General features: G+C 56.1%; 1 protein-coding gene across 1 annotated transcript; it reads right to left on the bottom strand.

The window, feature by feature from the left end:
* Nucleotides 1–1,699: 1,699 nt before the first annotated feature.
* Nucleotides 1,700–25,401, bottom strand: TTLL12 (tubulin tyrosine ligase like 12). The gene is made up of 14 exons (XM_044677766.1): nt 25,153–25,401; nt 21,717–21,892; nt 18,292–18,490; nt 15,658–15,817; nt 13,569–13,702; nt 9,696–9,772; nt 6,277–6,393; nt 5,885–6,079; nt 5,558–5,669; nt 4,851–5,002; nt 4,489–4,570; nt 3,765–3,833; nt 3,118–3,262; nt 1,700–2,068 (listed from the first exon to the last, which is right to left on the bottom strand). Exons 1-14 carry the CDS (start codon nt 25,282–25,284, stop codon nt 1,917–1,919), a joined length of 1,902 nt encoding a protein of 633 aa, XP_044533701.1. The 5' UTR covers nt 25,285–25,401; the 3' UTR covers nt 1,700–1,916.
* Between the last annotated feature and the right edge of the window lie 963 nt (nt 25,402–26,364).

Below are 26,364 nucleotides of genomic sequence, written 5' to 3'. Positions count from 1 at the left end.
AACGGTGCCATCTTTGCTCCTTGGGCTCTTCCCATGCATGGCACGTCTCCCTGGCCTGGCCTGGTGGCAGGGAAGGGAAATACCTCTCTGGCAGTCAGCCCCCACCTGGCAGCCCCCCAAAGCGTCTCCATCATGGGGCCCTCACGCCCTCCCCTGCTTCTCTCCTGGTCCCTTGGGCTAGTAAGAGGGCCCTATGCGAGTTCTCCTTCCATGGGCATTGGCTGGGCCCTCCAAGCCCCCTCCCCACATCAGCGGGTCACTCCTCTGCCCGGTGCCCCCTCGCTAGCACAGGCCTTTGCACCCACTCTCTCTCCCTCCACACACAAGCCTCCTCTTCCGGCCTTCCTTCGGCAGGGAGCCTCAGTCCTTTGTAGCCTCTGGGTGTGCTTCTGTTTGTGCAAGAGAGGAAGTGCCTCGGGGTGGCGGGGCTCGTCCTGTGCCCGCCCGCTGCCCTGGCACCCCAGAGGCTGCCATCTGCTCGGGCGGAAGGAAGGGGATGCGGCGCTGCCAGGACAACTCGGCAGGAGTCCCCGGAGGTCCTCCCACAGCCTGATGGAACACCGAGGACAGACGGACGGATCAAACAGACGCAGCACTTTATTGGGACGACCCGTCTGGGCCAAGAACAGCTCTCCCGGGAGGGAGGGGCCCAATACATCCAATGATCATTTTTCTCCCAGAAAACCTCAGCACCGTCCCCTCCCTCTGAGGACCCCCATTCTGCGGAGGGCCGATGGAGGCGGCCCCGGCTCGGCCTCCTACCTCACCTCGAGCATCCGGCTAGACAAGGGCAGACGGGACGACCCGATGGAGAGCTCAGACTAAAAATTAAAGATTTCCGAACCTTCTACAAATGACTTTATGTTTAAAAAGTAGTTCTGGTGCGCGAGACAGAGAGAAACCCAGGCGGTCCAGAGCACGTTCAGAACCGGGAATCTCGGAATCGAGGCGGCGGGCACGAGCCAGTGAGGGAAACCAGGGCCTGGGACGAGGTCTGGGCCCGGCCCCGGTACCGACCCACTCGGGAGCTTCTGTTCGGTCTCCTCATCTGTAAAACGGGTCTACGAGCACCACCCAGACTCCAACACCTGTGGGAAGCGCCGCCCGCGAGCGGCCCGGAAGCACACGCAGACCCAGCGCCGCCCGGCAAAAGGTTCTTTGGCAAAAACTCAGTCCTTCACTCGGGGGACCGGCAACACGACGGGGGCACAGCCTGCTGGTGACGGCTTCCCGCGGCCTGGCGAGGACCTCCCCACCCCCACGTTATGGTCGGGAGGGGGCCCCCTCTGTGGTGGGGGGGCCGAGCGCTGCCCCGCGGGCTGGCAGGGAAGGGATGTGGCTGTCCCAGGACACAGACGGACACGCAGACATGCAGAATAAGAGGCGTCCGCTTGGACGCTGCGAGGACTCGGCAGCCCATCAGATGGACGGGCGTCCCGAGAGCCTCCCACTCCTCCCAGGGGCCCCCCTTGGGGGGATGCCGGCGGGACAGCATTCAGCATCAGAGTCAACATGAAGGGCAGAGCGACAGAGACTGACAGAGTCAGGCAGAGACAGAGAGACAGACAGAGAATCAGAGACAGAGAGACAGAGAGAGAATCAGAGACAGAGAGACAGAGACAAGGAGACAGAGACAGAGAGACAGGCACAGAGACAGAGAATCAGAGACAGAGAGAGGCAGAGACAAGGAGACAGAGACAGAGAGACAGACAGAGAGACAGAGAGAGAAAATCAGAGCCAGAGAGCCACAGAGCACTCTGGGCCGGGCCGGGCCGAGCCGTGGCAGTCAGAGGCTGCCCCGTCAGGCTCGGCTCTCTTCTCTGCCCGAGGGACGACGCGTGGCAGAGCAGCGGCTCGGAGGACAGGGAGAGGCTGCTGCCGGACACGTCAGAAAGAAAGCCCAAGGGGAAGCCCCCCTAGACGAGGCCAGTCACGTGACAATTCTTTGTCTCGTCCAGGAACAGGGTGCAGAAGATGTCGTTGAAGAAGCTCGGGTGGTACTTGCAGGCCCGCTCGCAGTCGGGGTTGAAGTTCACCTCCAGGATCTGGGGCTGCATGACCTTCTTCCCTGGGGTTAGGTACAAGTGGGTCACCCCGGGGGGCCCGGTGCCACCCACCCTGTGCTAGAGGCCTGCTTTTCCTGCCTGCTTCCCCCAGTCCTTGGCCCCTTTGTCTTCCCCCTGGCTCAGACTGTCCTGGGGAGTCCTGGTGCCTCAAAGCCTTTAGCTTCCTTCACAGCCACGTCTCTGCAGAGGGGCCCTCGCTGGCCCTCGTCTCCGGGCCCCAAGGCCCCCACTGTCTCTTCCGTGACTCCCCCAAGGCCAGCCCCCCCCGCCCCGGCTCCTTCCCCCTGTGTGTGCACGCGCACACATTCACACACATCTGTCTGTGTCTCTACTCCCTCTCTGGTTACCGGCCCGGCGGCCCTCGCTCTTCCCTTCCTGCCCTCTCCAGGGCCGGCTGTGACCTCCAGGCCGACACTGCTGGACGGCCCATGTGCCCTGAGTGGGGCTGCGCTCCGGGGGGTCACTGCCATTTCATGATGGATGTCCTGCCGGCATCTCCATCCCAACCTGACACCCTTCTCTTCCCCGATGTCCCATTTCTGTCCAGGGCCCTGCCTGCCTGCCCACTTTCCTCAAGGCCAAAGTCCTATGTCCATCCCCTTCCCCGCTAAGGGCCCTGACACAGGCCAATACAGGCTCGGGAGGCGTCTGATGGGAGGAAAAGAGGCTCCAGAGAGCTCGGCCCTCCCAGAGATCCACGTCCGTCCTGCACAGCCCTGCCCGGTCAGCATCCACAGTCCCGGACAAACCCTGGGGATGCTGCGCCTTCTGGGCTTGGGTGCCCTGGAGCAGCTCGCCTGGGCAGAGACCCAGATGGGTGGGCAGGAGCCCCTGGCCTGAAGCTCGGCCCCACATTTAGCAGTTTAACCCTGGGCGAGTGGCTGCCCATGTGCCCAGCTCCTGCCAACTCTCTCCCCTTGCCCTTTGCCCTCTAGCCCCCAACAGACTCCTAACTGCCAGAGCCCCTACTGAGATGATGCCAGCCTGGCACGGGGCAAAGGCCCAGGGTCGAGAGTGACTGGATGGGGGAGCAGGAGGGCTTCTCTCTTACTGTGAGGAGGAGGAAGGTGGTCCCACTTCAGCATGAGGTCGATGGCATACACGGCCCTCGACGCCGGGTAGTCGCAGATGCCCAGCGGCGCGGGCTTGGCAGTGGCCGCCTGGAACAGCTCATGGAACGCTTTGAAGATCTCAATCTGAGAAGGGAAGGCTGGCATAAATGCTCGAGGAGGGGGGGCCTGGGGCGCCCTGGAATTGGGGCTGGACAGCTCTCATCTGCTATGAAAGGCCCAGTCAGGGGCTTCGAGGCTGGCGGGCTACGGCTGCAGCCCCCTGGCTCGGGGGCTGGGAACCTGCCGCCTTCATTCCTGGGGGGCTGGGGTGCTTTCTCCCAAGTCTCTGCCTGTCCCCTCGCCCCCCCGCTTACTAAGCGGGCTCCTGCGAGGACCAAAGGGCAGGACGTCTGGGGGCAAAATGCCCTCTGACGGCTGGCACGGAGCCCAACAAGGGGCTTGTTTCCTGAGGACCCGAGAAGATCATCGATGTGAACCTTCTGTGCCAAGCCCCGTGTCACAAAGCAGTCGGCCGGCTAGCACCGGCCGTGTCCTGGCTGATCTTCGTCTCTCGGGGAGCCTCAGTTTCTCCGTCACTACATGGGCCGAGGACCCTCGTGCTCCCCAGGCCCTGGGGCTCACCCACCTGCACGCTATCCCACGGGTATTCCGGGTACTGCTTCTCGAACAGCGGGATGAACTCGTTGTAGTGAACCTGGAAGAGAGCGCCGTGAGACCTCCCCGCCCCGTCCTCGCGGCCTGGCCAGGCTGGGCGCGCTGTAATGGCGGCTTCCTCCCTCCGCCTCGTGCATCCTCCCCTGCTAAGCCCCAGGACGGCGCTGTCCGGCCCCGGACTTTAGCCCCTGCTCCTTCCCGTCTGGGCCGGAGGAACACGTCTTCCTTCTACGCTGACCTCCCAGAGCCGCGCAGGCCGCTCAGGACCCACCAATCGAGTCTTCTGTGCCTGCCTGCCCAGGCCCCCCGCAGCCTCGCACCAGGCCCCTCGGCCTGCCCTGACCTCTAGGCGAGTGGGACTGCTCGCTCTGTGGGCTCGGCCTATTCTGGATGTCTTGGCCGGCCCACAGCCGCCGCCCCTTCACGGCCGGCCGAATCCAAGGTCTAATCGGATCCTCCGAGGCGCTTCCTTCCCCTCCGCATCAGCGGCCACCCTCCAGCCCCAGGCCTCCCACGGCTACCACGACGGCTGGGAGTGACCGCAGGACGGTTTGTCCACGGCACCTGGTCCGTGTCTGGGGCGCCGAGGGGAGCCTCTCCCATGGGACACAGACGTCCGCGAGGCACGTGCCCGCAGCCTTCTTCTCTTGCAAGCAAACCCCAAACTCCTGTTTTAAGCCCGGCGGCCCCCTCACCTGCTTCAGAGGCACATCCGGGTCGTAGTTCATCACTGTGAAGTGCTTTTCATAGTCATCCAAGTCATTGAGCGCAAAAGGCCTGGGACAGACACAGAACATCGAGGGGGCGGCCAGCCAGGGCCTAGCTGGGCTCCCGGGTCCTCCCCAGGCCCACCCCGGACCCTCCTCAGGCCCTCCCCAGGCCCACCCTGGACCCTCCTCAGGCCCTCCCCAGGCCCACCCTGGACCCTCCCTGGGCCTCCCTGGGCTCCCAGGCCCTCCCCAAGCCCTCTCCGGGCTCCCGGGCCCTCCCCAGACCTTCCCCAGGCCCACCCCGGACCCTCCCCAGGCCTCCCCGGGCTCCCAGGCCCCCTGATTACCGATTGGAGAATCGCAGCCAGAACACGTCGTAGATGTAGAGCCGGAGGGGCTCGACGGAGCGCAGCAGCACGATGTAGCGGATGTCAAACTTGACCAGCCCCACGTCCTCTCGGTGGAACAAGACGGGGCTCTCGATGTACTTAGAGACCACCTGGGGCGAGGGGGACAAAACAGGCAGCGCGCTGAGCCTCCTGCCTGCATGAGCCCCGGCCTGGCAGGCTTGGCTAGAGCTCCCCCCCCTCCCCCCGCGGTTGTGTTCTAGTGCCAGGCTGGTGGCGAGCACGGGAGGCTCACAGCCCCCTCTGAGGAAATGGTGATGTGCGCTCGGGGCCCCGGGCCAGCCTCCTCACATGGCGGACATGGCAGTGGGGGCCGAGCGCCTAACCCAGCGGCTCCTGCCCTAAGCCCACAGCCACCTCGCTGGCGGAGCACCCTGGGACGCCTCAAGAACGGAGCCGAGCGTGCCTGGGCTCCCCGAGTGACTTCTGCGCCACGTGGGCAGCAGGGCCGGGGAGGGTCGAGAACGCCCAGCTTTTGGGGAGTCCCACGTGCTTGTGTGCGCACCGAGTCATAAATGGGCCTCCACAGCCACGCCGAGCTGGGGCGGCGAGCCCGGAGGTGCCCGGTGGGTCCCCCTCCGTCCTAATGGCCGACTAGAGCCAAGGATGCGTGCCGGGGCGGGGAGCCCCAGGACAAGGCGCCTGACCTTTGGGGAGCTCTCGCGCAGCCGGATGATATTGTGGAGGCTGTGGGTGACGTGGATGTCCAGGCTCCGAGCCAAGTTCCAGGGTTTGCATATCCAGTGGTTGTCTTCTCCCCTGCGACAGAGAGCTCTCGCTCAGACGGCCCGGACCCCCCGGCCTCCCCTGAGGGAAGCCCGCTTCCCGCGGGTGTCCTTAGCAGGCGGCGGTCTCCCCACTACGGCCCGGCCGCCCGCAGTCGCCGCTTCTCAGGAACGGCCTGGGCTGGCAGAGCCTTCCAAGGCCGATCCGGGGGGGCAGGAAGCCCCGCATCACCCTCGACTCACAAGTACCTCCTTTCTCGTTGCTGGAAGTAGCTGATGAACTGGGGCAGCTCCGTGCGGAGGTTGAAGGTCCTGGGCAGCCAGCGGGGCCCGTCAGGCCCCCCCACGCGCCTGGAGATGGAGGCGAGGCAGTCCTTGACCGTCAGGAGGCTCTCACAAGGGAACTGGTTGAGCATCACGCGAGGTCTTTCTTCGCTCAGCTTCCTGCAATGATGACACACGCACTCACCCGAGTCCTCCACCTGCATTTCACGGCCCCTCCCAACTCAGACTCCTACGATGGCCATCTTGCAGGGGGAAACTGAGGCTCGCACTGGGGGGGCGGCGCCCCGCTCTGCCACGCCGCGGGCCAGGGAAGACCAGGGCTGGGGGGCTGCGGGAGGGGAGGCCACCCGTCCTACCTGTAGTCTTTGAAATGGGAGAAGTTGTACAGGATGTCGGCCTCGGCCTCTACGGTGGTGAACTGAAACCGGGGATGGCTGAGGTTGTTGAGCACCTGCTGGAGGTCCGTGTAAACCCTAGGAGGACACAGAAGGGGGAGCTCGTGGGGCCCTGGGCCACCCCCCACCCACAGGCTCCCAGAGCCGGGTTCAAAAGCAGCCTTGGACACTCATCGGCGCCGTGACCCGGCCGAAGCGCTCGGCCTGGGCCCTGGTTTCCTCCTCCGTCCCGGCCCAGGCTGCGGGCCTCGGGGGCTTTCTAGCGGCTCTCGCTGTCCAGGGTGCCAGGAGCGGCCTGTAGGCAGGGACAGTCTGGGCTTCTCTGAATGCCCGCCAAGGGCTTGGCCCAGCGGCCCCCGGACTGGCTCTGTGACTGCACTGAGCAGCAGCCCGGAGGCCCCAAAGCCTGGCCTGAATGTGGGCGCCAACGAGTCAGCCGGCTGCCACCCGTCCCAAATGAGGGATGGAGCTCGGCGGGGCGCGCACCTCCATAATTTCCCGAGGATGCCCGCCTGCCAGGGAGCGACCACCCAGGAGGGAGAGAAGCCAGGCAAGGGCTCAGGCTACCACAGGAAGGGGCGGCCGAGGCCGTCCCCTCCAATCCCTGGCTCTTCTCTAGGACATTCCCAAAGGTGGCTTCTGCCTCACCTTGCATACCCACAGGGATGGGGAGCTCCCTACATCCCAAGGCCACCCTTGGGCTTTCCCAAAGTCCCAAGCCTTCAGAAGAGCCTCCAGTAACTTCTGACCCGGATCTAGCGGTGACCTCTGAGGGCCAAGAGAAAGTCTCTTTTCTGACAAAGCCCCCTCCAGGATCTAAGGGTCTTCTCTTGCCCATATTTCCTGTAACTGGCCTTGGCGGAGCTCTGACATCAGGCTCTCCACCAAGCTGGCGGCCCTCTTTTAGTATCTTCAAGGCTTCCAAGAAATCTGTATGACACCCTCCCCCCCCCATGCTCTCGCCGGCAGGGGCCTCCCTCCTCGTTAGACCCCCCAATTCACGCATGACCGGGGCCAGCCTCTGGGGTTGTGGCTCCCCCAAACCCAGCTGTCCAGGCAGCAGACCCAGAGCAGCAGCACCTGCCAGCAGGGCTGCGATTCAAAGCCGCTCCATCTTGTGAGGGCCCGTCAGAGCCAAGACTTCAAGAACACGGTCTGAAGCCCTCAAGTCTCTCCCGGCCGCGTCCCAGCGAGAGACGTCCAGAGGACGCTGCGGAATGGACCAGGCAGGTGACCAGGGAGATGGACGACAGCACGGAAGGGCTGCAATCAGGATCGTCAGGACTGCGGCATCCGTATCGATGAAACTAGACGCGCCATCCCTGAAGAGGGATTCATTCCAGCATTCGGGGGTGCCAAGAAAATGCCGAGGAGCCTCGAATGCCTATTTGCTCTCCTCCGGTTCCTTTCCCCTCACACCCTGACTTCGCGATTGAACCTGTTGGGTGGAGGGTCTTCTTTTCCCCAGGACCACCCTGACGTGGAGACATTCTCAGGTATTCTCAAGCCTGCTCCTTTGGTACAGAAAAGCTGGCTAAACTCCCCCGCGGAGAGCGCTGCTCGCTCTCTGCCCGGATTTGGCTCAGGTCTGCCCCGTTCCACAACTAGGGTTGTGCCCCAACGTGCAGAAACCAAGGACACACCAGCCTGTGCTCGGAGGCGCCACTCCCCTGCCCGCCTCCCACAGCAGCCTCCTTCTTTAGGTCGCAGTCCCAAAACATGCGCCGAGACCCACAAAGGAAAGCACGCCGTGGCCTTGCGGCTCCTTCCTGTGCCGTGCCGTGGCTGTCCCTTTAAGCTTGAATACTGAAGGAAGAGGTGACAAACGGTGCCCTGAACAAGGACAGACGACTCCCTCTTTGGTACCGTATCTTAGCCTCGAGCAGAACCGATGCCCGCTGGGGATGGTGCAGGCGAGGCGTGCAGCTGGATCAGACTTCCAAGGTCCCTCACAAGCCTCAGTGGGCGACCTGCAAAGCCGCCTCTGAGGCCTCTAAATGAATTCAGTTTCACAGGTGCCAAGGATGTGCCATTCACCAAACAGAACGGCAACAAAATGATTTCTTTCTTGCATCAATCCTAAGACAGAAGACCAGCAAAGGCTAGGCAAAGGGGGTTAAGTGACTTGCCTAGGGTCACACAGCTAGGAAGTGTTAGAGGCCCTATTTGAACCCAGGTCTTCCCAGCTCCAGGCCTGCCGTTGCTCTATCCACTGAACACAGCTGCCCTAACAAAATGCTTTCTTCTAGCTCCCACCAAGGCAGCGAAAAATCCCCCAAAGGAGGTGCTTAAACAAAGACAGAACCAGAATCCAATCCTCTCTTCCTAGTGGTCAGTGTCCCTAGAGCGAGCTCCTCGCAGACCCTCCATTTAAGGAGGGGCCCAGCTGCGGTAGGACCTCCCCCCAGTAGAGTGGGAGGTCGTTGAGGGCAGGGGCCGTCTCGTCTTTCTCTGTATCCCCAGCACTTGGCACAGGGCCTGGCACGTTCCAGAGATCTTCTGAGTGATCTTTAAGAAGACCCGTCCGGGTCAGTTTCTCCATTCGTAGGATGGAATGAGGTGCCAGGCCTCACCCCTGGGTCCCCCACAGAGATCTCCCTGTTCCAGCCTTGTTCCCCTTTAACCAGCCACACTGTCAGGCTGATGCCGCTGCCCAGGACACCGTGTGCCTGAAATGAATCAGTCATAGAAGCCCCAAATGAGGCGGGCTGAATTTTAGGAGAACCTGGCCAGGGAGTGCCCGAGCCGCTGTCCCCTCCAGTGCAAACGTTCTGCGGCCGGGGGCCGGCAACAGTGGAAATACTGTAGAACTCAGTCTCTGCTCCCCTCCCGTCTGCATCCGGGGCCGGGGAACATTCTGCTACTTCTGTTTCAACACGACCAGCTCCTTTGGTAGTCCCTGTGCTGGATGCCGTACGCTTAGAAACCTGTCTCGGAGGGAGGGTCACAACCCTGGCTGGCGCAGAAGCCCTGGCCCAGCGGGAACAAACACATCAGACGGGGAAACCCTCCTGGCTGGGTACAGACCACTCATTCTTCTCCTGCTGCCCCTGTCTTAAACCTCCCTGGAAATTAAGAGCTGCTCCCCCTTGGAAAGCCTGACTAGAAAGGAAAGACATGATGATGTCAGGAAAAAACGAAGGGAGGGGGCAGCTGGGTAGCTCAGTGGATTGAGAACCAGGCCTAGAGACAGGAGGTCCTGGGTTCAAATCCGGCCTCAGACACTTCCCAGCTGTGTGACCCTGGGCAAGTCACTTGACCCCCATTGCCCACCCTTACCACTCTTCCACCTATGAGACAATACACCGAAGGTAAGGGTTAAAAAAAAAATGAAGGGAGATGGATGCTTTCTTGGGCAATTTGAGGAAGAAATGACCTACCTGAATATATGATCTTTGGGATAAGCTGGCGGACTTATCTTTACAGGAAGTTTCTCCTTGTTCTCCTCTAAAATGGCCTGGGAGGAAACAGAATACACAAAGGCTCTTAAGAGAAGATGAACAATTTCATTGGACCCTTTTAACACAAGGTCAAGTTTTTTACAATTCTCAAAATCATTTGTGCTTCTGGCAATTCCCTTTTCACTCTTCAACATGTTTTGCTTTTGTCCTCCATTGCCCAGAGTTCTGGGTTTCTGTAGTTTGAAAAACCCTTGGACTGCAACAACTGAGAATTTGAACCATTTATTGTACCAATTAACAGTCATCAAGGGCAGCGAGGTGCTCAGTGGATTGAGAGCCAGGGCTGGAGACGGGGGTCCAGGGTCCAAATCTGGCCTCAGACACTTCCCAGCTGTGTGACCCTGGGCAAGTCACTTGACCTCCAGCATCTCGCCCTTACCACTCGTCTGTCTTAGAATTGATACTAAAACAGAAGGCAAGGGTTTTTTCATCAAAACAAACAAATAAATAAAAATAAAATGCAGGTTTCCTCCTCCACTACCAACAACAAGCCAGTGCTTTCAGACTAAGAAGCCACTTGAAGTACAGGGTTTCATCTGATTCGAGGAATTTCTCAGATCCGTCAAGCTCTGACAAAATGGGAATAGCAGCTAAACGCCTACTTTTATTAGCATGGGGCCTTATTCTGTATAGAAATGCAGGCAGAATGAAGGGGGACAGTAGGTTCCCGCTTACTGCAGAGACCAAACTAGATGAAGGGAAAGACATACTTAGGGGAGACGTAGAGGCCCAGAGAAGAGATGCTGAGATGGAGAACTCAAAACGAAAAAGCCTCTCCAACCACTGGGCTTCAATTTAGATATATGCTCTGCAAGTGTCTGGTAGCTAGATGGCACAGTGGATAGAGCCAGGAAGACCCGAGTTCAAATAACAATGAATAGTTGTATGATGAGGGCAGCTGGGTAGCTCAGTGGATGGAGAGCCAGGCCTAGAGATGGGAGGTCCTGGGTTCAAATCTGGCCTCAGACACTTCCCAGCTGTGTGACCCTGGGCAAGTCACTTGACCCCCATTGCCCACCCTGACCACTCTTCCACCTAGGAGCCAATACACAGAAGTTAAGGGTTTAAAAATAAAATAGTTGTATGATCCCGGGCAAGTCAATTAAACCTTGTTGGCCTCAGTTTCCTCACTTGTAAAATGGGCTGGAGAAGGAAATGGCAAACCACTCCGGTATCTCTGCCAAGAAAACCTCAAATGAGGTCATAAAGATGACTGAATAATCACAAATGCAAGTGGTCTGGCTTGAGGACTTAAAGGCCTTCTTGCTTCAGCTTTCTCACTCTCGATCCTCGGTGGCTAGAAGGTGCCTCACTTCTCCCCAATATGTGCCGCCCCAGGCCTCAATGGATCCCAGCATTTTCTTCCCAGTGAGCCTGAGAGTCAGTTAGTGAATGGGGTACGATTCTCATCTGAAGAGTCTCAGAGCGGGAGAGTGACAGGCACTTATCACCTCTGTATAGAGCCCAGGTTCCCCACCTGCAAATGAATAAGGTGGCCTCTGCAGGCGGCTTCTCTGTATTTGGGGTCAGAGGCCCCAGGTGACATCCAGACTCTTCTATTTCCCTTCCCTATATGAGGTGAGGTGAGTCACTAGCTCTTAGGCCTTGGCTTCCTCTTCTTTCTGTAAAACTGGGGGTGGGGGTAGGGAAGGACCTGATGCTATCAGCTTGTGTCCTGCTCCTGGGGACGGCGCCTGTGGCCAGCGGGCAATTCTGCGTCTAGCTGGCTCTTCAATCCATTTGCCTTTGTTCTTCCTCCAGGCCCCCCGAGGAAACGTAATTTTCTTCTTCCACGATAGTCTTTCCCAGATCTGAAGATGGTCATCCATCAGGTCCTCCTCTTCTGGAGGGAGAAAGGCTGGTGTCAGGCCCAAATGTGGGTCGTCGCTGTTTCCTCCACCATGCAGATGGGGTGAAATACCATACTATTACTTACTCCACACCTCCGCCTGCATGGACATCCTCTTTTTTCTTTTTTTAACCCCTAGCTTCCATCTTAGAATCAATACTGTGGATTGGGTTGGAGGCAGAAGAGTACTGAGGGCTGGCCAATGGGGGTCAAGTGCCAGGGTCACATGACTAGGAAGCGCTGACCTCTTTTGGCTGGACGACAGGATCCCTGGCACTCTAAAACATCCAGCAGGGCACCACCGCTGGGGGGCTCAAAAACTGGGATGTTGGCTACTTGCTGGTAGGAACCAGACAGCGCCTGCTCCCCGTGGCTGGGGTGTGATGGCCGGTGCTCCTCTGCCTCTCTCAATAGCTTACTCAGCCCAGAGGACCCTTCTGTGGAGGTCAGGTCAGCCTGCGAGACGGCCCTGATGGTGGCCCTCGGGGAAAGGGCCAGGCTATCCTGACACAATGAGGTGGCTGAGAAATTGGGGGGCCAGAACCTCCGAATGACATTAGAAACGGAAACCATCCAAGCTAGGCATTTGCGGCCCTCTCAAGGATGAGGAGTCCACTTAGAAAATTAAAAAGTCTGTAGACCTCACGTCCCCCGTAGCATCTGCCAGTTCAGACATCATGACGCCCAAGGACAAAATGACTCTGCGGTCCCCCGTTGGGAGTCACCGATCTAGTCAAGCCTCTTATTTCACAGCAGAATGAGCCGAGGTCCTGAGGGTGGAGGGGACCGGCTGTATCAAGGTCCCGCAGTCGGGCGCAGGGTGGGACTAGAACCCTGGCGTCCTAGCTGCCAGTCCATGGATTCTGGGGTTTTCTAAGCTCAGACGCCTGCAATGCTCCAGGCTGGTCCTCTTCTGTTCTCCCCAAAGGCTCACTGAAGGTCTCTCTCGGGCCGCTGCCACAATTCCCATTACACCCCGGACGCTAATGAGAATAAGCACTTGGATCCAGGTGGAAAGACCGATTCCAATGCCACGGGCTTGCTAGGAAGGAAGGCCTCCCTAAAGGGCTGCATCCCTGTCCTCTTTGCCTGGCCAGATGGCAATCAGTCTTCTGACCAATCTTCCCATTTCACGGTTCTTGATGGGAGAGAACACTAGATTCAAGGCAGAACGGACCCAGGTTTGAATTCTGCTGAGGTGATCTTGGCTAAGATGCTTAACCTCCGAAGAGGTCAGCCTTTTATCTTGGTGAGGAGGGAGCTGGACTAGACTGGAGTTAACCTGGGTCCGGGAACTTTATCAGAATTTTGATAGACCTGGTATCCTTTCTAATTCTACAGCTTATTTGATGCATTTAAAATCATTATTCCCCAGGGGTCCATAGGCTGCCCCGAAGGGTCCAGAATACTAAAAAAGGTGAAGACCCCCTGGCGTAGATCATGGCTCGGGCTCTTTCCAACTCAAGATCCAATGGCCTCATGATGTGAGATAGACCAAGGGGCCCGCTCCCACCTCCTGCAGCAGAAACGCAACAGGAAAAGACTAACAACAGCATTTATAGTTTTTTAAACTTGCGAAGCACCCTGTAGCTACTATTTCATGTAAGCCACATGAGAATCCTGTGAGACACATACTACTGATATCATTCCCATTCTACAGGGGAGTAAACTGAAGCTCAGTGTTGCCTTGCTGACTCCAAGGCCAGTGTTCTTCCCACTCTTCCACATTCACTGTCAAGTCTAAGGTGAGAGGGCTGGGAGTGTGAAAGAGGCAAAGGGGAGCTACACAGAAGGCCCCTAGAAGACCTGACTAAACCCAGCCTTGATTCTCATGGCCCCCCCTTCTGCTGCTACAGCCACAATTCTCTGCTGAAGAGCAAGGATGGTCAGTGCTGAAGGTGGCTGTGGCACCGCTTGGCCTGGTGGGTTCGCCACCACCCTACCTGATAGTGTTCCTCTGATGGCTCAGGGGTGGAGGAACTGATGTCCAGCATGTCTGCAGGAACCCAGGGCAACAACACACACTTCCGGATGAGCTGGTCCATTTCCCCGTAGGCAAAGTCCCGGGTCACCTCCTCTGTGACAAGGTACACAGGTTAGTGGGTGGCAGGGGGGCTCTCGGCACTTCCCTCCTAGCTCAAAGGGACAACAGTGGGGAGAGGGGACCCAAGGAGAGCAAGCTCCTCTCTCATCAACCGTCATCTCCCCTACACCCTACAGTAACAACCAACTTAGGGGAAAGCTGTCCCTGCCCACCCCTCCTGTAAACTGAGGTCTTTGGGGAAAAGGACGTCGATGGTTTCCTTCATAACCAATGCATTTAACAACACGATCCTAGGAAGGGGTCCCCAAAGGGGCCAGGAAACAAGAAAGAGCTCCTGAGGAAGATGCCTCCATAAGCCCCCCAACTTCCCATTGCCTCAGCCTCCTGAAGTCCTTTACTCTGCCTGAGTCACATTCAGGTGATGGTCACACACGGGTGCTTACCACGAATCTAGGCCTGGAGATGGGAGGTCCTGGGTTCAAATGTGGCATCAGACACAACCTATCTGGGCAAATCACTTAACCCCATTGCCTAGCCCTTACTACTCTTCTGCCTTCAAAGCATTGATTCTAGGATGGAAGGTAAGGGCTTGGGAAAAAAGAAAGAAATCCTGGCATACCCTTCTTTGACCAGAACTTCCTATCAGGCCCCGGCCCTAGTTTTTACACTCGGTGAGATCACCCAATCTTCTCCAGCCAATACCCCCACTCAACTTCACTTTCTTCCTTGCCAAGCCCAATTCCACGGCGAGCCATGCCACTTCTGCCTTGTCCTTTGCTCCTGAATCCTTGGCCCTCTGACCACCCTTCCCCCAATCAACTTCAGCTCTGGTTCATTCCTACCACTGGCTCCTTCTTCTGTCTTCCATTCTCTTGTCTTCTCTGGTCTCTGACAACAGAGAAGTAACCTTTCCCCTTGCCACTGCCCCCTAAGATGCCCTCAAGCTATCATGCTACCTCCGTTTTCCCTCCAAAAGATGTCTCTTACTGAAGCTGATGGTCTTCTCGGTCTTCAGCCTTCCTGACCTGTGGGCCCATCACCTTCCCTCCTTTCTAGACACTTTCTCTCGCCCAGGTGTTGGCCCGTTTGCCTCCTGCCTGCTCCTGTCCAGCTGTGACTGCTCCCAGCTCTGTGGGGGCTCATTTCCCTCTCCATAACTCACTAGTTCCTAAAGTCTGACCATCACCTCAGTACAGGTGAGCCCCAGGTCTATACAAGCAGCTAGAATTTCTCTCTTCAGCTCTAGTCCTGTACCAAACAAGGGCCTCTTAGGCACTATCTAAGCTCGACCAAACTCACTTCTTTCCCTGACACCCAAACAGTTCCTCCTTTCCAAATGTTCCTACTTCTGCCCGGAAAATGTGCCCCCCTACTCCTCCCCAGGCTCACAACCTCAGGACCATCCTGGACCGCTCCCTGAGCCCACACGTCCCCAGACCACATCCCTTCTCACCAGATTATTAGTTTGGTTCTCCCCCCTGATGGCCCTGCCTCAGGCCTCTCATTGTTCTTTTTCCCAATCACACTGCATGGCTCCCTACTGCTCCCGGCTGCCAGGCTTTTCGAGCCTTCCACAACTTGGCCCCCACTTCCCTTCCTGGCCTCAGTGGCCTTTATTCTCCCTCCTATACTCATTGACCTGACTGGGTCGCCTGCACTCTCTTCCTCACACATGACTGTCCATCTCCCATCTCTGGGCCTTAGCACTGGTTGTCCCCCATCCACACCCTTCTGTTTGCTTCAGAGTCCCTATGCTCGTCACGATGCAGTTTAGACACTTTGATCTGTCCAAAGCCTTCTGATCCCCACAAAAGTACTGAGCTCTTCTGCATACGCATGGATTCCTGACTACTGTGGTGTGCTTGTCTCTCTCCCCATTACAAGGAAGCGGCAGTTTCCTTTTCTGATATGTATCCACAGTGTGGGACACAGAGTGGGTGCATCATTGTTGGTTGTGGACCGACCCGAGCAAGGAGAAGCTGACTCACCACCTGTTTCAAGATCTCTCAGGGGCCACAGAAGCGTGTAAGCGATCTGCTGAGGCATATAGAATAAGGGGGCCGTTGCAAAGCTTGGGTTGTCCGAGTGCTGAATTCTAGATCCAAATTCGTCCATGATGTACCACACCGGAACCTTTTCCTCTGCAGTCTTTTTGGACAGAGAGAATATAAAAGCCACGTTATATAGGCTCATGCCTCTAAACGGCACGGTTCTAGCTTACTCTCACAGCCAGGGGCACCAATTTTTGTACCTCTGTGTACCTGACATTATTTCAAGGCTCTCGTTCCACTGCGGGGTAGGGACCTCACCTCTCTTTAACTAGTGGAAAGGCTGGAACTCAATTCCAAAGTTATCATAACCAAAACGAATCACAGGACTCTCCCAATATGCCAGCCTGGCCCACAGCCCACCAGGGTATGCACCTCGCTGGCACAGACTTCAAAACCCGGAGGCACTTCCACTAAGATATGATGAGGCCATGGGGGTGAGCTTAAAAAAAAACCAGTGGTTTGTTTTTTTCCAAAGTAGCAACAGCTGACACGTCTTCATTAACAAACTGCTTTATAATACAGTGTTGAATGTTAGCCCTCAGCACTCTGGGCAAGTTCCTAACCAATCAGCTTCAGAGAAGGAGCTGGCCTCTACTGGAGAAATGAGGAGTCACATCTGGGAATCCCCTCTGCCTAATAGTCCCCATTTCCCAGCTCATTTGATTCTCAAGCAACCAGTGATGTTAAAGTGACAGTCTTACAGGCCAGAGAACTGACGGTCAAAGGGGTTAATGATCTGTCCAAGGTCACCAGAAGCTGGCTTCAAACCTTGCTCTGACTGCGAGTGTGATGCTGTTTCTACCTTAGCACACAAGTGTCCTCAGAACTTTTAGGCTGGGGTTGAGACACAGAAGCAAGATGGTTCTCATCCCACTCCAACAAAGTGCTTTTCACAATCACAATCAAATGAGCCCTTAGTGGTGTGCCAGTGCCCACTTCTTAGAGCAAAACCTGCGCTAGGCAGATGGATAAGGCTGCAAAGAATGACCCTAGCCAAGAAGAGCCGACCCGGGACGTCCAACCCAGTTCCTTTAGCAGCCACAATGGAGGGCACACATGCCACTGCTGTTAATCACAGATCAAAACCGGTCCTTGGTAAAGAGCTTGGCGGGAGGGGACAAGACATAATCCTCACCCCAAACCTAAGCCTGATTTCTGTGCCTTTTCTGACAGGGCCACGGACTCCAGGGCTGGGTGCCTCCATGGCATGGACAGACAGGAGGACACGGCCGCATCTAGGTGGGGACAATCTAGGACAAGTGCTCCACATCAGAAGCCAAGCGGGGCTGCTAGAAGGTAGAGGGCAGAGGCAGCCCACTAGAAGGCCAGCAGAGGAGTCTCTTCGGGGCTGGGCTTGGGGAAGGCTGGCCTTCTTTTTGAGCACTCTCTTGAGCTTTAGAGCAGTAATTCTTCTCATTCTCTATTTAATGAAAACTCCATGCATAGCAGTAATTTTGCTCTCCGGCCACAGTGAACTTTTTGCTTTGCTAGTCCTACAATGATAAATAAAACCTGCCTCACAGAGCTGCTGACATTGAGGTGCACAGGCACCTCCGCCTCCGCCTCACTTGGGCAGACAGGCTGTGTCTGTCAGCAGCCCACACACTTTCAAAAGCACGAAGGGTTCCTACCACTAACAGAATTCTGGCAACTGACTGCCAGGACTCCTTCACTTCTGATAGAAGCAAGTGTGGGAAAATGAAAAAAAAATACCCAGCTGGCTAAAACTCCCTGGCTTATCAAGCCTAGGAATTCACAATACAACTATCATGTTCCTGAAGGTGTCCTGTAGCTGCTGTCTACTGATGCCTCAGCAAAAGCTGGGTCGTGTGTCCTCTAGGTCCTCGTGTTACTGCCCCACTAGGGAATCCCTCCGCCACAGCCTTCCTTGGCCACCTAAGGTGGATCCTGGGCTCCTGAAGGTGATGCACTTGGAGTAAAGGGCATTCCATCAAAATGGAAAGGTTTCAAGCAGAGGCCTGGCAGCTGGATAGTTCGGGGAGCAGCCTCGATAGGGGAGGAGAGGCTCAGCTCCAGAAGGCGGCCATGGTGAGGGGTGAAAAAGCATCAGCTAAGGTGGGGAGGTGCAATCTGTCAGTTGGGGAAGTAGGCATACAGGTGGAACTTCGGACTCGGACCCAAGAAGAACAACAATTGTCGCTGAGATCCAGCTCCCCTTCGTTTCATCTCCCCTGATCAGTGCCTAGAGCAGTGATTCCCAAAGTGGGCGCCCCCACCCCCTGGTGGGTGCTGCAGCGATCCAGGAGGGCGGTGATAGTATGGGACGGGGGCGCTAAGTAATATTTTTTCTGGAAAGGGGGTGGTAGGCCAAAAAAGTTTGGACACCCCTGCTCTAGAGACTGAATGAACCCAGGCTGATGGCTACTAAAGGGAGACCTATAGGAGTTGCCAGACCCCCAATCTGTCAAACAATGGCTTAGAGGGGAGAGAAAGAGAGAGAGAGAGGTGGTGGGGCCTAGCTGCTTTATGGACAGGGAAAAGGCACGAGTATTCATCCTTATGGTCCACCACACTCAGAACGAAGAGTATCTCACTCTCCGCCTGTCTTACCCCTTGGGAGAGCTGGTAAGTCTGGTTGTACTTCCACATTTCTTCCAGAACAAGCTCCACAGAGCCCTCGTCTGGAATTTCCCCATGAAATTCAATCCCCATCAAGTTGGCCATTCGGTGTAGCAGCCCTGGAACCTGGCGCAGCTGTTGGCGGGCATGTTCTATGTGGTATGTCCAGGCATGGTCAATGAGAAATATGCTTCAAAATAAACAAACAAAACCTGCTGTCAGGCTCCACGCAGTCATGCTGAACCCAAGTGGCTCACACCATTGAGCTCCCAAGACTGACCATCACTTTGCCCTGAGGGACACCGAATATGGAAAAGGCTTTGGGAGATGAAATGGAAGATGGAATGGGGAAGGGCAAAGGAAAAGCTGAGAAAGGCCAAGGACCACAGGTGGGGTGTAGGGGCTGGAATCAGAGGGTAACCGACTATCCATGCCCCATATCAGCCTGAGGGGCTGGTGACTGCCCCATCATTCACAGTGAACTGAGAGGGAGCAGTGCTCCCTTCTGAGTCACCACAAACCACCCAAGGTGGGCATGAGTGCCCACAGTGAGGCCTAGTCCAGGAGCAGGGCAGGGCCTCACGGCAGCAGCACTGGGTGCCCTTTGCAGGGGAAGCTATCCTGGGGGCAGTGCCGTCTTCCACTTTGTGGGCAAGGCAGGTGGGGGACAAGGTAGAATTTCCCATTATCCTCCTGTTGTCTCCTCTGATCCTTCCTTCATTCCTTCCAGTTTTACTCGTCTTCATTCCTCCTCTCCCCCTCAAAGGCATTCATTCATTCGTCTGCTCACTCATTCTGCCCGGCCCCACGAGGAGAAGGGCTACTTTCTATGGCCTTTCCTCACTGTGCTCCTCCAGGACTCTACTTGTCCCCCTAGGTCTTTCTCTTCTAAATTCCCTCATTCACCCTGGCTTCCCCGGCCACAACAGCCAAACTGGAATCACACCCACTGCTTATCTACCCAAGCAGCCCTGGCCATCTGTCGGCTGTTACTAGTGGAGGAACTTCACACCCAGAACACGTCTAAAACGCTTTCTCTTCCTTCAGTAAATCTCTGCACTGCCCTCCAAACTCCCTCTTTCTGCCGAGACTTTCACCATTCCTCTGATGATCCTGGAGGTCCTCTAGCCCGTCCTTATCCCACACGTTCCTCTGGTCACCAAACCTTGATATTCCATAGCCACCTTCCTACTGCAGGCCCTCAACAGTCTCCATGCTTCCACCTCCCCTCCTCTCCTGTCTATCTCCCACAGCTACTGAGGTGGTTTTCCTGAAGTGTAAATCCTACACGTCATCCTTTTCACTCAGCAAAGTGCAGTGGTTAGCTGTTACCTCTAGGATCACGTGTGCACCTGGCACCATCTTGGCCCAGCCATCTCCCCCCATTCTAGCCCCCGTGGGCTTCTGCTAGACTTGGTGTCTCTGTCTAGGCCGACTCCCAGCCCTGGAACACTCTCTTCCTAGCCTGCTCTCTCAAGATGCCAAGTTTCTCTCAAGGGTCAACTCACACACCAACTCCACTGCTGCTAACCAACCCTTCCCCAGCAAACCTGCCTCGTATCTCCTCCTTCTCTCTCCAGAGCCCACTGAAGCACCAGCCTTCTTCCACATTGCTCTAAGAACTCTATGATCCACAACACTGGCTAAAAAATACTAACAAATAAAAACTCCCGGCTAAACACTTGCTACTCTACTGCCCACATCTGTACCCTGCCACTGCCTGTCCTCCATCCCTGGAATGCCCCGTCATCTCTCTCCACCTCCCAGACTCACTGGATTCCTTCAAAACTTGGCTCCGACTCCAGGAGTCTTCACTCTGGGAGGTTACCTTTCACCTACACTCTGTGTCTGCCGTTTTCCTCCTTATCACAGGAGCTCTTTCAGGAAGGGGTGGCTTCAGTCTTTTTTATGCCCACAGCACTTAGAATGGTGCCTGACCCAGAGAAAACACTTACTCCCTGAATGCCTGGCAGGTTGTTTCCCTTGACATATATAAGCCCAGGGCCTGGTTCTGTGACCTCACTGGTTTAGAGGATTCCCAAGTGAGGGAACTCCATCTATTGGCAAAGGCTGGCGAAGCGGAGAGATCACACGATTACCTAATCATAGACCCAATGTGTCAGAGGCAAGAGGGACAGCCAGGCCTCAAAGGCTTCTGGGCCAGCTCTCTGCTAGGACACAGTAGGTGCTTGCTGGCTGACTGCCACACTGGTGTGTCTGCACAGGTCTGTATTTGGCTGCTCTTGCCCTAAGAGAAGACAGATCACCAAAGCCAAGGTGGAAGGTTCTGGAAGGACTGCTTTCTATTTCCAGGGTGGAAACGATGTCTTCCCAGTAATCTCCCATTGGCTCCTGCTGGATTTTTTTTTTAAATTAAGGTAATAAGTTTGTCTTCCCTAATTCCTCACCCTTAATTAAGGAAGCTGATATAACTTCAAAATGTGACAGTCTAAAAATGAAGCATTCATTCAGAAAGAAAGAGCACCCTCGAAACCAACTCCCCCAAGCCAACCTCGAATATATAGCCTTCCCCCTCCTCTGCCCAGAAAACTATCTATCTAAAGAATAACTACAGAAAAAAAGACGAAACTTCCCGAAAGAGGATCACATCAAATCCTTTACTCAAAACTCCTTCAAGTCCTCACTACCTACCCAGAAAAGTGTATTTCTTAGCCTGGCATTCAAGACCGTATCTCAATCTGCAGCCTTTCCCATTTTCTCTGCAATGTCAGTGGAGGAGCTGCTGGAAGGCAAATATTGGAGTTTCATTTCTTGAAGAGAGAGGAGGCCGAATCAGCTGGGGGGGGGGGGGGGGAAGGGAGGAACTGCAGCCTTTGTAAATAAAGAAAGTGGCAGAGCTCACAACAGAAAAGGAAATGCCCCAAGTGATATTTCTATCAAACTCCAGTCAAGGTTTTTTCTCAAGTTAATAATGATTATCATAAATACACAACTGTGCTATAACTAAGGGAGCTGCTCATTTCCATCCACTCTAAATATCCTTTCCTGTTTGTGAAATCTGGTTTTTAAAACATTCCATGAACTACTTTTTCCCATTTTCTCCAAATGAAAACAACCTCATCACCAGAAAAAATCTCCATCCTTCAAATTCCTGCATCTGGCACCCTTCACCCAGCCAAGCCCCTCCCCCCCCCCATTTCTTCAGGATTCAGGTCAGTGGCGATCTTCACCTTGACATGTATTCCTAAAGACACCCAAGAGAATCTTTCGTCATCACCCTCTCCTTTCTTCATTACCCCAGGATGAGCTGTGTGCTGTTACCACTAGACACAAACTAAACACAGTTTCATTTAGGCCCCTCCGTAGAAAACGTCCCCAGACAATGGGATGGTACCAGTCTAGGGGTGTACGCCTAGGTGAGATTCTCCAGCCTTAAGGCAAAAACGGAAACCTACCTGTTGGGATCGTTTGCTTGTAGGCCGTTTTCATTGGTCACGATAACTTTGTAACAGAGTTCGTTTCCTGGATTGGGTTTCTTTTTCAATTCTTCTTGCATTTCTTCATCACCTTCTTCACCTTCCTCAACTTCCTCCACTTGCATGATTCCAAACATCTCGCCAGCATCGAATATCTGAGATCGGAAGTACCAGTCAGTCAAGGGTACGAGAGGCAAAAGATACTAGACGTGGTCAGACTAGACTGTCTCTACTGCACAAGAGATCAAAGACTATCAGAGCTTGAAGGCATCCATCACTGAGATGATTGATTCCAACCGTCTCATTTTACAGAAAACGGAAGTCCCGGAGCAGGCTATATGCCATTGGAGAGCTGGATTTCCACATGAGTCAGAGCTGAACTCAAAACAAGTTCTGAACAATCAGAATGACTGGCTTTTACAGCCTCGCCTTTCTATTACTGCTCCCAGTCACTCATACCAAGTTCATCTTCCTCAAGTCCGGGTCTGACCGGGTCACCTCCATTCCATAAACTGTGGTGGCTCCTTGTCGCCTCCAGGGCCAAATAGCAAATCCTCAGTTTGGCCTGTAAAGCCCTTGAAGACCCAACCCCTTTCTGCCTACTCCTAGTGAGCTATTCCTCAGGCAGGATGCTCCATCCCTAGCTATCATGCAAGTGGAGGAAGCAGAAGATGCTGAAGAAATACAAGAATGGAAAAAGAAACCAAATCCAGGAAACAACCCATTATAAAGCCTGATAAGGGAATGCCAAGCCTGACCTGCCTTCCCTCCTCATCCTCACCTCCCTCGTTCGGGAGCCCTTCCCACACCCTCACTCTTGGTGCCTCCTGGCTGAGGGCATTCCTATCTGAGCCTGTCTCTTTCTAGTTTATACAGTGGTTTGTATGTTTGTTTGTCCCAATGGACTGTGAGATCTTCAGGGGCAGAAAATGTTGCCCCCCCCTTTTAGCACATAATAGGTACTTTATAAATGCGAGTTCAGTGACTTGGTGCTTATCCATCCCAGGCGGTCCCTCCCCAGCACCTTAAGTTCTCGGGCTTATCAAACACCAGACTGTGGCTTTGGATTACTTCTGGTTTTTCCATATCTGGCTCATTCCTCTGCTTTGCATTTCTGTCTCTAACCACTAGGACAGGGTTTCAAAGACATTGTTTTATCATCTAGTTGGAGGTCTCCAAGCCCTGCCTTGGCTGGTTTCCCATCCATAGTTATCTTATAGCTTCTGGCCACAGAATCTTCCTTCAGCTATCTAAAGATCAAGGTTATCCCCCCTCCCTTGTCTTTCCCAGGGGAAGCCAGTCAATGTACTTTGTTGGGGGGCAAGTTCCCAGGGCTCTGGGGGCTTTCCATTTTGGACCCTACAAGTTTCAAATAAGATTCCTTTAACGTCACAACATCCACCAGGCCACAGAGTTTTATTGTCAGCCACAAAAGCTGTGCTGTTGGGGAGGGATTCTCTCCCTAGTGCTCTGGACCTCACTCAGCTCCCCAGCCTGGTCCAGGAGCTGCCTGACCTTCTTCAAGCCGGCAAAGGCTTTCCGCCCATTACCACGTCCTTACATGGATAGTCCTGGGAGGTAGACTGATAGGTCTACCCGACTTTACAGAGGTTCAGGGACAGAACATGATTTTGCCCATGGCCAAACAATCAAGTAGAGCTAGAGGTGGGATTCGAACGCAGCTCCGGCCTGAATCTTGCCACAAGACCATGTGGCCAAGAATAGCTCCCAGAGCTTACTTAGCTGCTCAAGAGGAACAAGGTCCTATTGGTAAATGTGGATGGAGTGAGTCATCAGTGCAATTACCCTAATTAATCCTATTACAGACACCTTTCCAGAGAGGGTTTTAGAAAAAGGAATCTGGCTGGATCCCAGGCGCTGGATCCCAGGCCCTCAATCAGCTCTCTGCGGGCTGGAGGGGAAGCAGGCCTCCAGGAAGCCCACCAGAAAACGAGGAAGGGAAGGCTGAATTACAAGCAGTCCAAGGTTCCTTCCAAGAGGCTTTCAAAGGAGGAGGAGGAGGAGCTCCCACAAGGGTCTAAGAAGCCGAGATACCCCAGAATCGGAGTGTTTTTCCCGGAAAATGCACAGGTTCTCGGCAGCAGGAAGATCCTACCTGGCCTGCGGCCACTCAGTCCTCTTAAAGGGCCTTTAGTTTGTCTGGGAGGGTGGAGGGAGCCCAGGTTAGGGCCAAGCCACACCACACCTCTTCCCTCTAAAGCAGTGGCCGGCAGCAAGGCCCGCCCCAAGCCTCAGCTTCTTCCTGGCTGCAGAGCCCCTCCCAGTGCCTGCTGCCTCTCCAGTTGGAAGGCCAGCCCAGCCAGTTCAGAGGGTAGAAATAGGGACATGGTGGCAGCATCAATCCGGCTTCCACACAAGTCAGTTAGGGGGCTCCCAGCTTCTGTAGGACTTGGAAAACCTCGGCTCCCCAAGACCTCTTCGGTCCCCTTTCCTCCCACCATAAAGCATGGGGGTGGGGTGGCAGCCTCGGTCTCCCATCAGGTTCTGTAAGTGAAGGCAGACGCGCCCAGGAAAGGTCCACAGAGCCTCTGGGCAGTGAAGGGTGCCTGCCTCTGCCTTGCCTGAACGTGCTTCTGCCCCACCTTCGGTCTACAGCTGCGGGCAGGTCTATGAGGGCTTTACCCGTCCTCTCCCTTGGTCCTCCCAACAACAGGCGATACTGGGAGCCCATATGACAGCGGAGGAAACTGAGGCAGGAAGGCCAGGTGCCCAAGGCGGCTAGCTCAGGAAGGCATCGTGGGTGCCACTAAATGGTCCACGGACCCCAATTCTCCCCGAGGAGCTCCGCCTCCTTTTCGGGGGGGGGGGAACCTCCTGCATGACTTTATACCAATGTGGCTGGTCCAGGCACTGGGGGCCTAGCCCGGAGCCCAAGGGGTCACTTAGCTCCAGGGAAATGGAGACCGAGGAGGAAGCCACTTGTTCGCAGGCAGGAAGAACTGAATTGAGTAACTGGGGTGAGGTGCCCCCGGCCCCACGCAGGGACTAATGCTGGGGCGCTGAAAGGTCCGAGGTCGCTGCGGTCCTGGCTCCGGCCGGCCCCACACAGGCAGCACGTGGGGTCCAGGGCGGGACCTTGCAGGCCTTCAGCCCGCACAAGCCCAAGCTTCTCTCTAGAACCCAGGACCAGGCACAGGGGCTCTCCTAAGGCTGCTCCCGGTAGGGGAGTTGATGCCCCTCCCGGGGAAAGCCCACTCCGGGGCCCCCAACCTTCCATCCTTCCCCTCTCATCCGTAGGGCACCCCCGGGGGGGGGGGTTGGCTGGTAGTAGGCCAGCCGCACACAGCAGACGCCTACTAAGCGTGCGTGCACAGGGGACCAGCCCTCCATCCAGGGGGTCCTCGGCTCCACCCCCGGCTCGCCTGCCCCTCCCCCAAGGGCCCCGCGTCCCCACCTCGCGGTGCAGCTTGTGCAGGAGGCGGCCCCAGTAGCGCTCGGGGACGGCGGAGGCTCGCAGCGCCGGCCCGTGCAGTGCCACGAACGCCTGGTAGTCCTCACCGCCCTCGCAGCCGCCCGCCATCGCCATCGCTGCCGCCGCCGCCGCCGCCGCCACCGACTTAGGAGAGCCTCCGCCTTCGCGTGAAGCCGTCGCCACCTCCACGCCCGTCCCCGAAGCCTCGGGCTCCCTCTTCGTCCCGCCCCCTTCGCCGCCACCGCCGCCTAACAGCGAGGTAGCCCCGCCCCTTCCGCGGCCCCGCCTCTCCGTCCCAGCGCTTCCTCCTGGGCTGCTGGGTCCCACCGCGTTCTGGACGTTTCCAGCGCCCGCGCGGCTTTCCTTCCGGCGTCTCCCAGCTGTCCAAACGACGCCCCGCCCCCGGTGAGGCTCCGCCCCGCCCCGCCCCGCCTCGCCTCCTTACTCAACTTCTCTGGGAGCTCTCTCCTAGCCTCCCGAGGCTCGGGCATCCCGAATCTTGGGTGGGGCCCACCTTTGGCGGATTCCTCGGGTCCTGCCCGACAGAAGGGGGAACTGAGCCCATCCCCTCCTGAGGAAGGCCAGGCATTCGTGCTGCCTGCATTCATTCCCTTAACAAACACTTATTAGGCACCTACTACGTACCAGGTTCTGAGTTCAGTTCTAGAGGCACAGAGAAAGACAGTCCTCCCCAACGTACACGCCCTCACTCCTTCCTGCCTTTATTAAGCGCCTACTGTGGGCCTGTCCCTGTATTGGCTGGGGTCCCAAAGACAAATGAAACAGCCCCTTTCCTCGAGGAGCTTCCTTTCTAATGGAGAAACATTTATGAAGCCCACGTGCCTCGGGATGCAAACAGCTGATGCCAACTAGATGCAGAAGGGGAGAGGGCGGAAGAATCCTGTGTATGCAGGCCAAATGCAAGGACGGTGAGGCAAGCATGGACACGATGGTCCGGAGAGGAGCAGCTTTTGGAGGGAGAGGTGGTGAATTCCAGCCCGGGCCCTGTGTGCCATGAAAGCGGGCATTATTGCCCAGAATACCTTGATTGGCCTTAGTAACCACAGATTGGCGACTTCCATAGAAAGTTAGTGAAAGTTGGCTGCCTTCAGAAGGGAGATGCCAAGCTCTGCTTATGAATATGCTCTTTTCAAATGTGGCTAAGAGCCCCCTCCCCCCTTTCTCCTTTCCCCT

Source organism: Gracilinanus agilis, chromosome 5, assembly GCF_016433145.1.
Source record: "Gracilinanus agilis isolate LMUSP501 chromosome 5, AgileGrace, whole genome shotgun sequence".
NCBI lineage: Eukaryota > Metazoa > Chordata > Mammalia > Didelphimorphia > Didelphidae > Gracilinanus > Gracilinanus agilis.
The sequence above is the reverse complement of the archived record's forward strand: the minus strand, read 5'-3'. Positions and strand labels throughout refer to the sequence as shown.

Bases quoted from the DNA above. Each gene is read 5' to 3' on its own strand.
- TTLL12 (XM_044677766.1), bottom strand. From the start codon at position 25,284: ATGGCGATGGCGGGCGGCTGCGAGGGCGGTGAGGACTACCAGGCGTTC. The intron at 13,703-15,657 runs GTGAGTCAGCTT...ACCTTGTCACAG, and splicing joins GAGAGATCTTGAAACAGGTG to AGGAGGTGACCCGGGACTTT. The intron at 3,263-3,764 runs GTGGGTGAGCCC...TTCCCTTCTCAG, and splicing joins ACCCGTGGGATAGCGTGCAG to ATTGAGATCTTCAAAGCGTT.